This window comes from Adelges cooleyi, unplaced genomic scaffold, assembly GCF_023614345.1.
Source record: "Adelges cooleyi isolate 19-005CV unplaced genomic scaffold, UGA_ACOO_1.1 ACOO_flye_CR_arks_rails_tigmint_CR_PRNA_651, whole genome shotgun sequence".
Taxonomy (NCBI): domain Eukaryota; kingdom Metazoa; phylum Arthropoda; class Insecta; order Hemiptera; family Adelgidae; genus Adelges; species Adelges cooleyi.
In genome coordinates this window covers 13,297,276-13,313,423 of record NW_026096352.1, presented here as the reverse complement: position 1 = coordinate 13,313,423, position 16,148 = coordinate 13,297,276, and the positions used below count along the sequence as shown (strand labels likewise).

Here is a 16,148-nt window from a genome sequence, read left to right as displayed (position 1 = left end):
GGTTACTAGGTTACTTATAATTGGTAAGTTGATGTTAATTAATGATTTTGATGATGATTATTTACGACGACGCCACTTTCATTAAAATATAAGTAGGTGGAGCACGTAAAGTCTACGATTGCGATTTGCCGATTGGAACATGTGTATTTAGAGCCGAGAAGCAAAGCCCATTAATTTAGCCATGCTAGATATTGTTATGGTTTTTTTGTTGTAAACCTAAGTTTTATTTAGAGTGCCTTGACATACAATACTGCCAAAATTCGCCCTCCACCCCATTAATATTTTAATTAGGGACGCATTGTGTTAAGACTAATTTTTTTTTTTATAAATATGCTAAATAATTAATCTTAATCAATAAGTAATAACTAGTAGGTATGTCATGATCACATAGTCGTATCAGTGCATTAATAAATCTTGACTACTCTTAGGATAGTTCCATTTCAGTTAGACATAATATACAGCCATTAATTGGTCAGTTATACAAGGATTTTTTGAAAAATGTCCATTAAAAAAAAAAATGTACCAATTACATTACCAATTAGATAGAAGACATATTGTCTCGGGTTTACTGAGTACAAAAATAACAAACAACTTACTTCATTGCGAATAAAATAAAATAGTTTTAATTTAAAAACGGTAATACAACATTTTAGAAAGATTCAATAATAGTAAAAACTATGAAAACAATGCATATAATAATGATTTATAAATTTACACGGCTATGCACATACTGGCATATTATGTATACTATGTATGGAATATGGACAAAATAGTCACTAGGTACTTATATAGTAATAAATAATAATACATTCAACTTGTACAAATTGTAAACATGTAGTTTTTGGCTAAATCTTAATAATAATATGAAATGATTTAACAAGACGTTATGTTTTTATAATAATATACATTGTATACATTTTAGATAAAATTAATCACAGCGTTGATTTACTTTAGACCATTAAATTACTATATCTGTCCACAACTTTGCGTCTAAACTTAAAGATAGAGTCGATTTAGCAATAAATTTATTAAAATTCAACAAAAATCTGATATTATCTAAAAGACATAACAAGTAATAATTATAAGTAGGTATATAAATACCTAGACGTTATCATAAGTCTTATGCGTTGATATTTATTTCCCTAGTGTCTAAACGAAAACAACATGTTCATTATATGACACTATTAATAATTAGATATCCGCTAGTATAATATAACAAGATGTATTATTTATTTAAAGTCAAGACTAAAAACGAACAATGCAGAACACAACATAACAGTTAACAATTATATCGTTAAAAAAACATTTAAGTGTAATGTCAGTGGCGTAATTAAAAAATGTTGTAATACATTTGTACTCTGTAGCCAATATGAGTTTATTGTGCATCTGATAAAGAATAGAAAAGTTGTATTTTTTAGCAAATACGTGGTAAATAAAATATTTTAAGTTTAAAAGTGTAAAAAAATGCGTACTGTAAACAAATGTAAAATCGTCATTTTGTACTTAAAACATTTTAAAATTAGATAAGCTAATAATATGTAATATGTTCCCAAATAAGTATTACTTTATGTTTTTGGTATAATATAATATGGTATGGGTAGATTTATATAATTATATAAATAATAATATACAGCTGTAGCCAAAAAAAAGTAATTAAGCTTCTTTAGCGTTTAAAAGCGCAACTAGACGGACGAAAATCAGGAGTACTTAAATTAAATTACAGGGTTGAAGACCCCCCCTAAAAAATTAGCATTGTCCTTCCAAAAAAAAAATTACAAAGATCTTTATTAATCGTAATTTTAGAAATTAAAATGGAATATCAATTGTTTTGTCCCCTAGACATAAATACAGCTACCTAAATTCCTAAACTGTAGATCAAGATTCTAAGCCATCTAGTTGCGCTTATGTTAGCATTAGATAATAAATGTAGGTAGGTAAATGAACATAGGTAATATAATTTAATTAATAAATATTATTTTGTCGTTAGTTGGAGATGCTTGTTTGAAGGGAAGACAAAACACTAGGTACCCTGAAAAATTTTGACGGATCCGTTCAAATAAAATGACATTAATATTAATAGAAGTGCGGGTAACGTAAATTGTAAAATTATGTTAGGCTTATATGTATATGCAGAATTGCATCCATCAAAATCACAAGTAAGAATACATCCATCCATGGTGTTCTCTTGATATTTGAACTCCCCACATTGCGAATCCATGGTTTTCATAGCACACTGTCGAATTACCATCACTTCATGTGTTATTACTATAAACAATTAAATAATAATGTCATTTTTAATATGTTCATATAAAAAACTTTATTATGTAGTGTACTGTATATATATATATATATATATATAGGTGTACATATTTTACATATTTACATATTTTGAGTTTGTAAACCTACAAGATCAGATAAAACAATAATACAATTGTTGTTTTTTTCTTTAAAAATATATATCAATTATATATATTTAGAATTTACATTGTTTTCAATTATCTCACTTGGCCTTGCATGTTATTTAAAAATAAGATTAGGTTTATGCCTTATGGGTACTATGCCTTCGTTTTGGGTTGCAACATGTTAAAACGAGTAATTGCCAACTATTATAAAGCAATCATTTGTATAGTAAACAATCTAAAATTATATTTAATTTGAGTATTTTTTTTTATACAGTATTAAAATTCAATTTTTAGCCTTAAAAGTTATATTTATTTTATTGATTTGCCCACTTTTGGCAAATATTAAAAAGTAAACAGATTAGTCTAATAGAATTAAACATTCCCACCACGCTACCATTTTTCGATATAACATTTTTAATTTAAATAAAACAATATAGAGAAATTTCCATATTAATTTATTATATTTTTGTATAAATTTCAAAGACACATCTCGGAGATGTTACTGAAAAACTGTGCAATATTTACCCGTGAATAAAATGAAAAATGGTACGAAAATGTTGTCTATATATTATGTACTGAGTGAATTTTGATTAAAATTTTTTTCTCCAATAAAGATATTATATCTGTTGAAAAATACTTAATATGTATAATTTATAACTCAGTTCATGTAGAAACAATATTTTCAATTACCGTTTGTGTAAATATGTTGACTTTTTAATTTGTTTATTATGTCAAATACCTGCCAAGTATTTTGGTCCTGAAATCTTAATAAATAACGACTACCATGGCTCTCTTTGCTACAAACACAACTGCGAGATTGTCCGGTCAATCATTTCTTACTTATAGTCGTGTATTTACAATATTTTTCGGGGTTGATATGCAACAAAAACATCCCTCCCTCCTTTACAGGACCAAAAAAAAGTTAACATGATTTTTTTCTTGAAGCATCAGTTTGTTAACTGATAACCATTTGTTTATTTACATTGTTGGTTTTTTCCAATTTTAATTGTATAAATATATAAATCTTCACCTAATATTATGATAAAAAGTTATTTCTTTAGTTCTACGATAACAAGAAGAGTTTTCTGTTTAAGAAATAGGTTATTAATTTATTTAAGGCGATAGATAAATGCCATTACATGCCAGGCACGTAGCCAGAAATTATTCACTAGGTGGGCCCTCAGACAGCCCTCTCCTTCCCGAAATTGTTTATATTATTAGTTTATTATTAGTTACCAGCATATCATTACTACAAATATATAACCTAATAATATCATATTTTTTTTTATTTTGCCAATAAGTGTAATTAAAAAAATACCATAAAATACTTAAATAATTAAATGTTAAATGTATAAATAAAATCAATTAAAATGCTTTTAATAACTTTGAACATTCATTATTTTTAAATTCACCTTTTTAAAATGTTAATAGTTAATACATTACAACAGTCAATAAAATCCAAATATCCAACACGTAGATGCAATATTGCAACTGAAATACAATCATTATAATTAATGTTCTAATATAAAAGTATTTTTCTATTTTTATGTTTTATAGAGAAACTATAATTGACAAAGCGACCAGTCGGTTATTTGACATACGATTTCTCATATAGTTTTTTAATCTTCTTAGACAAGAAAAAGTCCTTTCACATGCTGCGCTAGATACTTGAATGTTTAGTGGTAGAATGGTTAATTTATAAGTCATTAAATACAATGTTATATTTTTCAAGAAGTTCAACCAGATTCTTTAAGCTTTTTATTTTTTTAATTATTTTGGATTTCATATTTCTTAAAAGTCGTAGGTAGTATTTTAATTTCTGACAGAAACATTTCTAAATCTATATTGTAATGAAGGGCCAAAGGTTTTAATTGTTCATAATTTAAACAAATTTCATTTTGTGGATTTAAGTAAGATAGTGAAGATAGGTTGTCTGTGTTAGGTATATTAGTATTATTTGTAAATCTTTTTTCAAGTTCATTAATTATGTAATCTAATGTGGGTAAAAACAAGAGTATGACCATTTTTATTAAATATGATATTAATTAAACGCCGCCGTATGATAATGGGCCCCGCTGAATAGTTTGGGTAGGCCGGACACAATATAGGGTGGGCCTGGCACACCCAGGCCCCCCTAGCTACGTGCCTGTTACTTGCTCAAGTACAGTAAAATATTAATAATATTACATTATAATTTTGTTAGATATTTATCACATACCTATACTAAACATAATACTACGCTTAGGGTGAAATTTTAACAATACGCTATAACCGGTTAATTGATAATATAGAGATGTCTCTTTAGCAATAGAAAACATCCATCCTGACTCATTTTCCAACATCAGAACTCCCTAAAGTCTAAACAGGGTTATAACAAGGATATTTTCAAAATGCCTTTAAACTGATTTCATCTATATGAGTGTTAAACAACATGTTGGGTTCAATAGAAATACCAAGATTACGGAAAATATACACTATATACACGTCTGGTAAAGGAAAAAGATCGTCCTCAATTCTATAGTCAAAAACTAATTTTTTAAATATAGGTACAAATTATAGCCTATGGGTACATAATATAAATTAAAGATACATTTAATTTACGATATATTTATAAAAATGAAAACTCTGGAGAGGGTGGAGCGGAATGTAATATATCACCGCACGTAAAAACGCCACTGCTATGTTGGTTACCAAGAAGTATTTTCATTTCCTTTTGTACAGTTATTCGAACATATTTTATCAACAATGTTCACGTCTCTCGTCTACGACGTAAAAGGGACCGATCTCTTAGTAAAATTGACGGTGCGGTGGAGGGCGTCGCCATATATATAGGTATACCGTATATATAGTGAACTTTACCCCATTCGGGCAGGGTGGTTCTCACGCTGGACCGTCCACCGCAGCGCCGTCCGCCACCGCCTAATGCAGTACGTGCGCGTTTATTGAATTTCCAATTCGCCGTGACCACCGGGTACATCGTTGCACCGGCTGCGCATCGCGCTAGGGTCGTTATACAATCATCAATCATCGCTCATACAGGGCGATTCATTTAACGCGAGCCACATATTTATTTGTTTTAAACAATTTCCAAATAACTATAGACGTTTTTATCCCACTTTTCAGAAATGTATCTACTTTTAAAACTAATACCGATAACATATGCTAATACCATAGACTTGAGATATTTTGTTAACTTTTAAAATTAGGTTGAATATTTACTAATCACGATGTCCGATTGATGTTGTTCGACATTTATTGTTTCGAATGATAACTGTTAGAATAATATTGGTGGGTATTAAATAATTAAAATAAAAGGGAATGCGCGGTTATATACCTAGTAGTAGGTAGTATAGTATAAAAATAATATCTGATCTCCATTATTTTGATCACTAATAACTTGAAGTATAATTACTAATTATTAACTAATTGAACCTGAAAACTTGTTATGGTCTAAATTGTTATAAGATCGGTACTGATTTAAAAATTAGAGAAAATATTTCTGTTACCAAGTTTTAAAATTCTATTTGAAAAATACTTGGAAAGATAAACTTTTGTAAAATATGTAATTATGTTAAGTAATAAAATCTAAAATGTTGTAACGAAATTGCTATTATTTTCGGAGAACATAAGTGGTTTACGTTTTAATGTATTACCCGTTTATATTTTATGTTTTTATTTTTTTGCATTTAACTGTACATTTGCGATGCTAAGTTTTGTAATCACAGGCAAAATATTTTTACGGAACTTGAATATCATAAGAAACTAGAAAGTTGTTTTGTAGAAATTACAGCTTCTCCCAAAAACCATAATTTATCAAAGAGCTCATATTTTAATTATTTTAATAACTGAAAAATGAATATAAATTTATGCAAAATATAAGGAAGTTTTTGTTTAATGAGTAAATATTTATGTTCTTGAATTCGCAAAACAACTTTAGCCAAAAGAATAAAATAACTAATAATATATTTTTTGATTAAGAAATCATTATGCAAGATAATTAAAAAAAAACTTAAATATAATTTTATACGGCAAAATTCAAAATATTCTATAAATCATCGTTTTAATTTTTCTTATTTTTACAAAATCCATTATTACAGTCTATAATTTGTTAGATATTTCGTAGGTAAATATGTATACAATATTTTAGTAGGCTAAAATATTAAACCAAAACTCGCATGATCCAAATTTTAGAAAAATAAATTGGTACAACTATGCTATAGGATTTTCACGGCGAATCCGAATCTGTTTTCAGTTAGTTTTTCCAAAACAAGCAAGATGTATTCTTAAATGTATAGTTAGTATGAAAACAGATTTGGGTACAAATTATTTTTTGGATCATGTGAGTTTTTATATCAGCCTTATCATATAGACTTCTACATTTGACATATCTATTTAATTTATTTGGCATTTTTTTAAACTATAAATATAGTCGGAGCTTTAATATATTAGGTTGACATACAATAAGCATTAAACTTATAACATGTATTGTAAATATTATAAATCTAAGACATAATTAATTTTTATAAATCTATAATTTTTCTATTATTATAATAATTATTCTGTTGTAGGTACTTATATAGTATAATATTATACATACCGTTTGTACCGATTATCTTAGTACAAAAATTAGCTGGGAACATGCCGACATGACCTCTTTTCGGAACCATACATTTTTCTATATACGACGACATGGCTGGGTTGAAAGGGTCTTCACAATTTGCATTACTTCCGTTCAACGAGGAACACTTAAAACAATTTATACATGACGTACCTAAAACAAAAATTTAATACGGAGTGTACAAAAAGCAGCGTGTAGTTACTATCTATAGACTGTATACATAACAAGTATACCGTTCCATTTTGAGACGTGTTGGATCTAAGAAGAGTAATGACTAATGACAACATAATTTATGGGATATCGTTATCGGCTACATTTTCTCGATCATTTCGCTTTTTTTTTTTTTGTTATTTCCACAACACGGCAGACCTACATTATAATACTCGATTCCCGAAGGTATGAGCTAAATATCACGTCGAAATCGATTTTTATCGAGGGAAAACTATTCTGTTTATAAGAGTGAATATGTTTACACATAACACTCTAATCAGAATAAGAATATTATACCGAATTCCACTTTATCAAACAAGGCATTGAATGCTTTTTATACTAAAAATATGCTGCATTGAATTACATCGTCACCGCCAACATGACAGTTTGACATATCAATATTTCATAAAATGAATGGAGTGCACTTGACACTTCGTTAACTTCTAAAGAATAAATCGTTTCATTAAATATTAAATCGCGTGGGCGTTATTAACAATACACAGAAAAATCCCCCAGATTGGAAATCTGTTCTTGAACTTAAGTGTGCGACTTAACAAGTTGGTTTTAAATTAAATTTGAAGAGCAGTAATTTAAAAAAAAAAATTATTTTGGTTACTCACCCAGGACCTAAAAATGTCAGCAAGCTACCAATTAAAGAGCACTGAAATCAAACGCAGACTCTAAATGGCTTATATTTATACGTTTAAAAATGAACAATGAGGGATCAATGTAAAAACTATTACTATGAATTAGAAATCAGCTTTACAGTTAAAGTTTTAGCTAACTTCTTATTGTTCTGGATTCTTATGGTATCTTGAAATGCAAGCAAGCAAAATGAGACATATTCAGTTAAGATGGTTCGAGTATGTTTAAAGATGGGGGCAAAATGGCATATAACATATTCAAATGGATAAGTCATAAGACTTTAGAAAGATTGGTCGAATACAATTTATAGCAAGAGGTAGATCGTTTAAATTTGAAAAACTAGCAATGTATACATATTTTATAAAAGCAATTCTTAAGCAATAATTTTACGTACCTTGTAAAATACTCATTAAAACTATTGAGATGTCTAACAAGAATTTGATCATTCCTTGTATGAATTCTTGCAGAAAGATGCTACCCTGAAAACATAAATATTTATCATTTTATACCTCTAATTCGTTATACAATAAGGTTTGTTTAGAAACATATAAAATACATTGATTAAACACTTTCCTTTCCATATCATGATTCATGAGAACAAATAAAACATTAAAGGCGACAATGAAATCGAAGCCACGAGAAAGAAAACCTCAGGGCAGATCACGGAAAGATGGATTGTCATAGTGGAAGAAGACTTAAAAAGTTTAAGAGTCGGAAATTGAAAAGAGGTTTTTTCAAGATAGAGACAAGTGGAAAGGCAGAGTTGGCGGCTAAAACTCTAAAAGATTAGATATGCCTGCGAGGAAGAAGATGAACTAACTATATAAATAACAATAGGATATTGTTAGATATTGGATACATTTTCTCGAACATTTTTACTTTTTTTGTTATTTCAATCACACGGCAGATTAATGATATATCTACAATATTATGTAGTATTCAATTCTCAAAGGTGTATAACCTAAAAATATTTCTGAAAATCACACATTATACTTTAACAAGATGAAAAATATACTTAAGTCAATATTATCAAAGATCAAACGCCACATCGCATTAATATAATACCCTCATTAGGTATTGTTTGTTTTACATATTAGACGGTGTATAATTTTGTCATACTGTACGTCTTATTTACTGTCTAGAACAAGCAATCCAGTTAAGGGCATTAAGGCTGGTATACATTTTTTTACTTCCCTTTTCTATACTTAAGGCAAAGCCACACAGCCTTGGTTCTCGAAATTTGTACTTATACTAAAAATAATTAGATAAACGTTGAAAGGCCAAGACGTATTGTTAAGAGTATACATACTGGATTACTGCCTTCCCTCAAGACATTTTTTTTTTTTATAACAAAAAAATTCAGTAAAATCGTTGTAAAAATTAAATTTTAAACATTCAATTTGAGAAATGAAACGAATTATTTACTTATGTCGCATGACATAAGTAATATGACATGATACTCATGTAATATGAGTGATTAATACAGAATTTTCTTAAGGACAGTAACGGTTATTACAATTTTTTATTTTGTCTTATACTATTTAGAAGTCTTAATATAACTGTAACAAGTGTAAATACATTTAAATTTTTATCCTAAGCACAATATTAATTAAAAGGACACTACCCACCCGTAATTTATCCGCGAAAACTGATTTTGCGTGGCCCGAGCGTGGGACAAAATTGTGAGGGCGGTATTTACAGTAACCGTATAATTTTTTTTACAATGAATAGAGAAGAACTTCATCCACAGGGTAGTGTTTTTAGTTTTTTGATAACTTAAGTACAATCAGAATTATTTATTCGTGAAGATTCATTTTTTTTCTCCTTTTTTTTAATTTGTTTATAAAAAAATATCAAGTATAGATATCAAAAAAACAATTTAGAAAGCTTCCCCAAAGATAAAGTACTTCACTAACGATTGTAAAAAGTTGGTAAATCTACTGTTAATGCTAACCTCACATACTTGTCCCGCGCAAAGCAGTTTTGATGGGAAAAAATTGTAAATTATCCTAGAAATTACTGTGATAGTATGTCAAAAAAATGGCAATCATTAAAGTATCCTCATTACTGTAATAATAGGTATACATTATAGTTCAAACTCTAAATTTTTCGAAAAATTACCTATATTATACTCCTTAGAAATGGAACAACGTATACTGAATTTTTTTTATTATAAAACAGAAAATGTAAACAAATACCTACTAAATATTTACAGATTTACATAACAAAATTCAAATTATATTACAACAAATAAAATAATTCAAGACAAATTCAACATGTACAATATTCTTAAGGATAATTTACCTTGTTACGTAATTGTATATGTATTTTCCACAAGAAATGATAATACATTAATGAATTAATTAAATTGTTTGTAATAAGTTCAATAAATTTAAAGTTGATTGAAAAAAATTAGTATTTCGATTTTTACGCTAATAATTGTTATAAATATATTTTCTGCACCCGGCTTCCGTTTTAAAAAGGGGGGTACTTTGATGTATATTGTACCGTCAAAACTTCTAAATAGTTAACTAAATAAATTGTTAATTTTATAGGTTGCATGTTTTTTTGATGAAAATAACGTTTTTTACGATATATTCTAGTTTATTTTGTTAAAAATAAAAAAATGTTAAAACTAAAAACAAAACTATTTATTTAATATATTTAGGTATCCCGGAGGTGTACGATACTTCAAAAATACGTATTTCTTAATATTTTAAATATATATTAAGAAATAGTAGTGCCTACGCTACTTTGCTGTTCAGCGTGCAAATTTAACCGTTCGAGTTGATTCAAAGCACATTCAGGTAAATATTTCTATATATATATACACACACACAAAATAGGTACTTACAATATTTTATTTGTTGTCCTTACTGTAAGCTATCTGTCTGCGGCAGTTGATTAATCGTGTAGCGCAATTTTTATACGGACAGGAGTCGGTCGCCATCTTAACTAAATTATTTATCGCGACAATTTTTCATACGGCGCACGAACCGACGAGAGACGTAGTTATTATCCGTGTGTCGCTATCAGAACAACGTTGGCGAAATACTGATAAACGGATACTATTCGAGCTGCTATACATATTCTCTGGGAAATACTACGCTGATGTAACTTTACACCCAAAAAGGGTAGTCCTGGTCTACCCCGGACGTAATAATCGAAGGGATGACGTAGGCGGCGCCTTAGCAACCGTTGCTAGGATTGGAGATCGGATCAGTGGTCTCTGTGTACAAGAGGGAAAAAATAACCCATATTGACAAAAACAACTATAATAATAATACATACCTTTACCGAACAGCGGTTTTCCGTATATACATACACACTATACTATAGTATATAGTATAAAAAAGATGTTTTTTTTTTAGTGCTCCACTTTCTCATAGAATAATTAGTAAATTATATGTATGATATATATATATATATATCATATTTTTTTTCATTCTCCTATTATTGTATGTTTCATTTTAGTTACTTCCGTCTTACCGGTTATGAACGGAAAGCGCTATTTATTAAGGGGGCAAAGGATAGGCAAAATTTGACAAAACTTGATCTAGTAGCCATTTTTAGTATGCCAACTAACTTTAAGGTGGAAAAGTATTACGTTTTTCTAGTTATAATACTTTTAAAGTTATTTTTCTCCGAGTTATGGTAAAAGTTTAATAAAAAATGACTTCTGTAAAAGTCATTTTTTGGCGTATCTATTAGATGTATTTCAAGGTTTCTTTTTCTTATACGAAACTTACTATTTTTTCTACGGGGGCTAAAGGCCGATTTTTGATTTAGCAATTAGAAAATTAGATATATTAGAAAAAACTATAAAAAATTAAAAACAAAAGTTAATATAAAATAAATTATTTAGGAGAAGGGTTAAAACATGTATCTAAAAGTTTGTGAAAAATAACAATTTAGATCACATTGCATAAAAATACTACAAAAAATAAATAAATTACCTATGAGATATTCAGTGAATCACTTTAAAAAAATTACCCTGTATAGTGTGTACGTGTTTAATTTGCATTGGCGTAAAGCTTATTTGTAGTTATATTGTGTACCTACACAAATATAGAATTTTCTTCTTTGACAAACAATGCATCCATTATTCTAAAACACACACTCGTCAGTCGTCACCAAAATGGCACTTAATCCTAAGTCAATCGCGGTATAATAGCATTGAGTATATATTGTATTGAGTATTATATATATATATATATATATAATATATACTCAATGATAATACTTAATTGCACGTGTGTTGTAGTAGCAGCTGGAAAGCTGACTGTGTGTACTTAATGATATAATAATGTATCGCGGTCGCTGTAATACGTTCTCGTGGTTAAGCCGAATTTCCAGTTGATAAATTTTCTCCCATTTACATATATTATACAACAATAATTAATAATATAGAACGTACACCACAGCAAACCGAAGGATGTGCATGAAAACTGACTGACTAATTATCATAATTTCTAATAGAAAATAAAAATAAATGAATAAGAACAAGCACAAAAGTCAATTTTTTACTCCACCTATACAAATCGTAAGTGGAGACCAAAAGTCATGCAATATGAACACATGAAGTATAATCAAAGTCAATTTTGATATCGCGAGAACAGACACAAAATCAAAACACATAATTTTTAATATTTTTTTTTAAATGTAAAAAAATAATCTATATAATATATTTCAATTGTAAATTTGAGAAAATGTGTCATGGTCATAAAATAAGGAAAAGCTCAGGAAAATAAGTAACAAAGGGTGAACTACCTATTAGGTACCGATACACTTGGTAATCATTAGACATTTCTTATAATCTTGATTCTTGTGTACAACATTTATTAGTGATGATTATAACTCATCAGTTATAATCATCCATTATTACTTTGACCAGTGACCAGTAAAATTAAGCAAAATGAATAAATTTGATTATTGAATTTATTATGTCCGAGAATATTGTTCATACAATCATAACACTCAATAACAGAGAAAAAATAGACAATAGAAAACCTAATGAGAATATAAGTGTGATACGTAGGTGTTTTCCTAGAGGGAAAATAATGGAAATGAATGAAAGATACATCTGCCTAGCATATTATGCATATAGCTTAGCACCCCATGGCGATTCCGAACAAGATTTAACTAAAACCCTCGTTCATCTAGCGAGAGAGACAAACGGATGGGACTTTTAGTTAACCAGGAAAAGACCACGTGCATGGTCTTTTCGAGGGGTGTAAAAAATGAGGATGACTAGAAAGTTTTAGGGATCAGCTATTATTTGAAAAAGTTCGTGATTTCAAATATTTAATATTTGAGTTAACGCAAAAAAAAAGTAAAACAGAGTTTAAATTTAAGTGTTATTTTACAATTTTAATAGAATAAACTCTCGTTTGAATCAATTTTAATTTACATATTACATAATTTATAAAGCCGCATTTAGCATAATTGAATTCTGCGTAATCATATTCTGCCATTCTCCCTGCCTACTAGTATATTATATTTTGCAACTTTTGTGCGTTTTCATCTAAATAATTTAATTTCTGCTGCTACAAAAACAGTATAATATAGTATAAAGGATAAGAAAATTGACCGAACCTCTTTTATTCTTACGAGCTTCTCTCTTTAAATATTAACTTATCGTGTAAAGTTAAACATTTGATTATAAATACCGAATAATAAACGGTTAAACTAATAATATATTGTAATCTGTACTCTGTCCATTAACGGGTTCTAAATTCTATGCAATCTAAATTATACATAATAATATGTTCTATATTTAGCAAAACTATACAGGATAATCAACTAAAAGTGATCCACCCATTTTCTCTAAATAAATAATAATTGCAGTTATCAATTTTTTTTCTTTGGACAACATTTTACACTATAAGGTGCGTGAACTAGAAAATATACCTCTACATTTTTACTAAATTAAAATCCGATATTCTGAACCGCAACTGCAAATGAACACTGCTATACATAGACAACACAACACTAAATTTATAAAATATATAAACAGAACTGGCTTAGGGATTTAGGGCTACGTATAAAATGTTTTTGCTCGGCCTATAAACATTTTTTAAATAATACTTTTTTCAATATAATTACAGTAATGCCGTCAGTTTTCGATGGCCGTACGAGTTGCGACCCGTGTTACCTAATTTAACTTGAAACTTTTGACGCTGACATAGTTATACGGGATGATTTATTTAAAGTGACCCACTTAATATTTCATAGGGTTTAATTAATTTTTGAATTTTTTATTTTTCGTAATGTTTTTATACAATAAGTTGTTTAAAAGTTAGGACGGGAGAACAGTGGTTGAGTAATGCGCGTAGATAAAAATAATACTACACTTCATTTATAATCAGATTAAAAACAATTCTTCAAAGTTGGTTAACGACCAGGCAACATTTTTAGTAAATTATTCTTAGTTTAAAAAATGTATAAGTTAATATACGTTACCTACCATTTAAGTTTCAACATTTGATGCAAAATTAATTAATTTGGGACAGGGTTAAAATCATAAAAGTTTGTAAAAAATTGAAATCGCGTTGTATGTTAAAAGCACCCTGTATATTCATAATTATTTATAAATTACCACATCAAAACACCGGTTTATAATAAAACAAAATACCGAAAAATAAAATACGCATATTCCATAATTACAAGATAGTCAAGACGCAAAATAGTGATCAAAAATTCTACATTTACAATGTCAGTCTGAGGCCAGCTTTGTACCTCAATATTACAGCTATAATGAAAATACATATCCCTATTTTAAGCGTTGTTTTGTGAAACTATTTCATCTTACACAAGTTTATCAATGAACAAATACATAAATTACAGGTGGCCACTTTTGGTACAGTGGCCAAAACAATATCTGCCGTATTCTATATTATTTTAAATTCTTACTCTATGTGTATAACTTTAACGTATGTATTACCTGATGCCTGTTGGTCAATTCTTTTTGTACTTCCTTTGGGAAAGTCGAATTCAAAATGAAGGATAATATTATAATAGATGGGTATTCGACAACAACCAGTGAGTGGAGATCATGTCCAAACGCGTACCATACATTACAATTTACAATATAAACAATCCGTCGATAAAAACAGTATTATTTGGTAAAACACACGCACACGATACAATTAATAATAATATATTGTACATATTATTACACACGCGGATCTTCGATAACATATTGCAAAAAAAAACTCGGGATGTATTTATTTACGACAACAGCAATGTTTTTCATAGGAAAAATGTATTTTTAGTCTTTCTGCCCGATGCTTGGTGACGGCCGACGGCAATAAAAATTGTAATTATATACATGTTTATGTTGTACACGTCTTGTATACTATTAATAACGGTAAATAGTGATGGTTTATTTTTGTTATCGGCCAGTGGCCACCCAACCGCGGAGCCTTCGAAGCGCAGAGCTCTGTGCGTGGGCGCAGCTTGCCACTGTCTTGCCCACTTGTTTACCTACATAATATATGTATTGTATGCCTTGTATGGATATAATATACTGTATACAAATTCGAATAAACGATTGACAAGAGTAACAGCTCACGACTGTCACTTGGAAGAGAAATCTATTGTGGGGGAAACATATTTAATAAAACGACTTATGAAAAATAAAAAAGCCAATTCGCTGAGGGTAAATATATAGCAGAAACACAGAAAAACTTGCCGCACTCATTGAATACATTAAATGCGAATTCTTATAAAGAAGACAAAAGTCTTGGTAGTGACTAAAGAAAGTAGAGTGCCGCTCGGAAAAATAATGTTAGATAATCAAATTACACTAAATGAACTAGTACAAATATCTGGCAAGTACACTAACAAGGGACAGCAGATGTCCGGTAAAAATAAGACAACGAATAGTCATGACAAAAAGAGCATTCACAATGATTTACGCCAATGGAACTAGGAAATTAAGAGAACAAGATAAAGGAAACTAGAAGCAATTGAAATGTCGAAACTTGGAAAAGTATACTTTGTATTAGTTAGTTGGACTAGGTCCAAAATTAAATGATTAGGAATTCTCGTTTAGTTAATTTTATTTTAAACTCTATCTTTAGCTGTTTCATGTTTGCATTTTTTTTATTATTCAATGAGTAGTTTTAATTTCTGATATTATACTACTTACTACTTAATTTTAATAGGTACTTGGATTATTCTGCAATACTGAATAACGTCAAATGTGAAATGTATTTAAGTTAATTTTTGTTTGTTTATTAAATAGGTATATTAATTATAATATCATAATG

At 28.8% G+C, this 16,148-nt stretch overlaps 2 protein-coding genes across 3 annotated transcripts in view; one reads left to right on the top strand and one right to left on the bottom strand.

Annotated features, from left to right (window-relative positions):
• Window positions 1–16,148, top strand: part of LOC126844529 (ferritin heavy polypeptide-like 17) — a 49,528-nt gene that overhangs the window by 15,656 nt on the left and 17,724 nt on the right. The gene's annotated exons all lie outside the window — the stretch shown is intronic.
• LOC126844531 (U-scoloptoxin(05)-Cw1a-like) lies at window positions 616–15,222 on the bottom strand. 2 transcript variants are annotated; one of them, XM_050582804.1, is made up of 4 exons: window positions 14,819–15,222; window positions 8,270–8,354; window positions 7,000–7,173; window positions 616–2,265 (listed from the first exon to the last, which is right to left on the bottom strand). In XM_050582804.1, the coding sequence occupies exons 2-4, from the start codon at window positions 8,319–8,321 to the stop codon at window positions 2,021–2,023; spliced, it is 471 nt and encodes a 156-aa protein (XP_050438761.1). In that variant the 5' UTR covers window positions 8,322–8,354; window positions 14,819–15,222; the 3' UTR covers window positions 616–2,020. The 2 variants fall into 2 exon arrangements, with proteins under 2 accessions (XP_050438761.1, XP_050438760.1); XM_050582803.1 differs by lacking the exon at window positions 14,819–15,222 and adding an exon at window positions 10,730–11,043.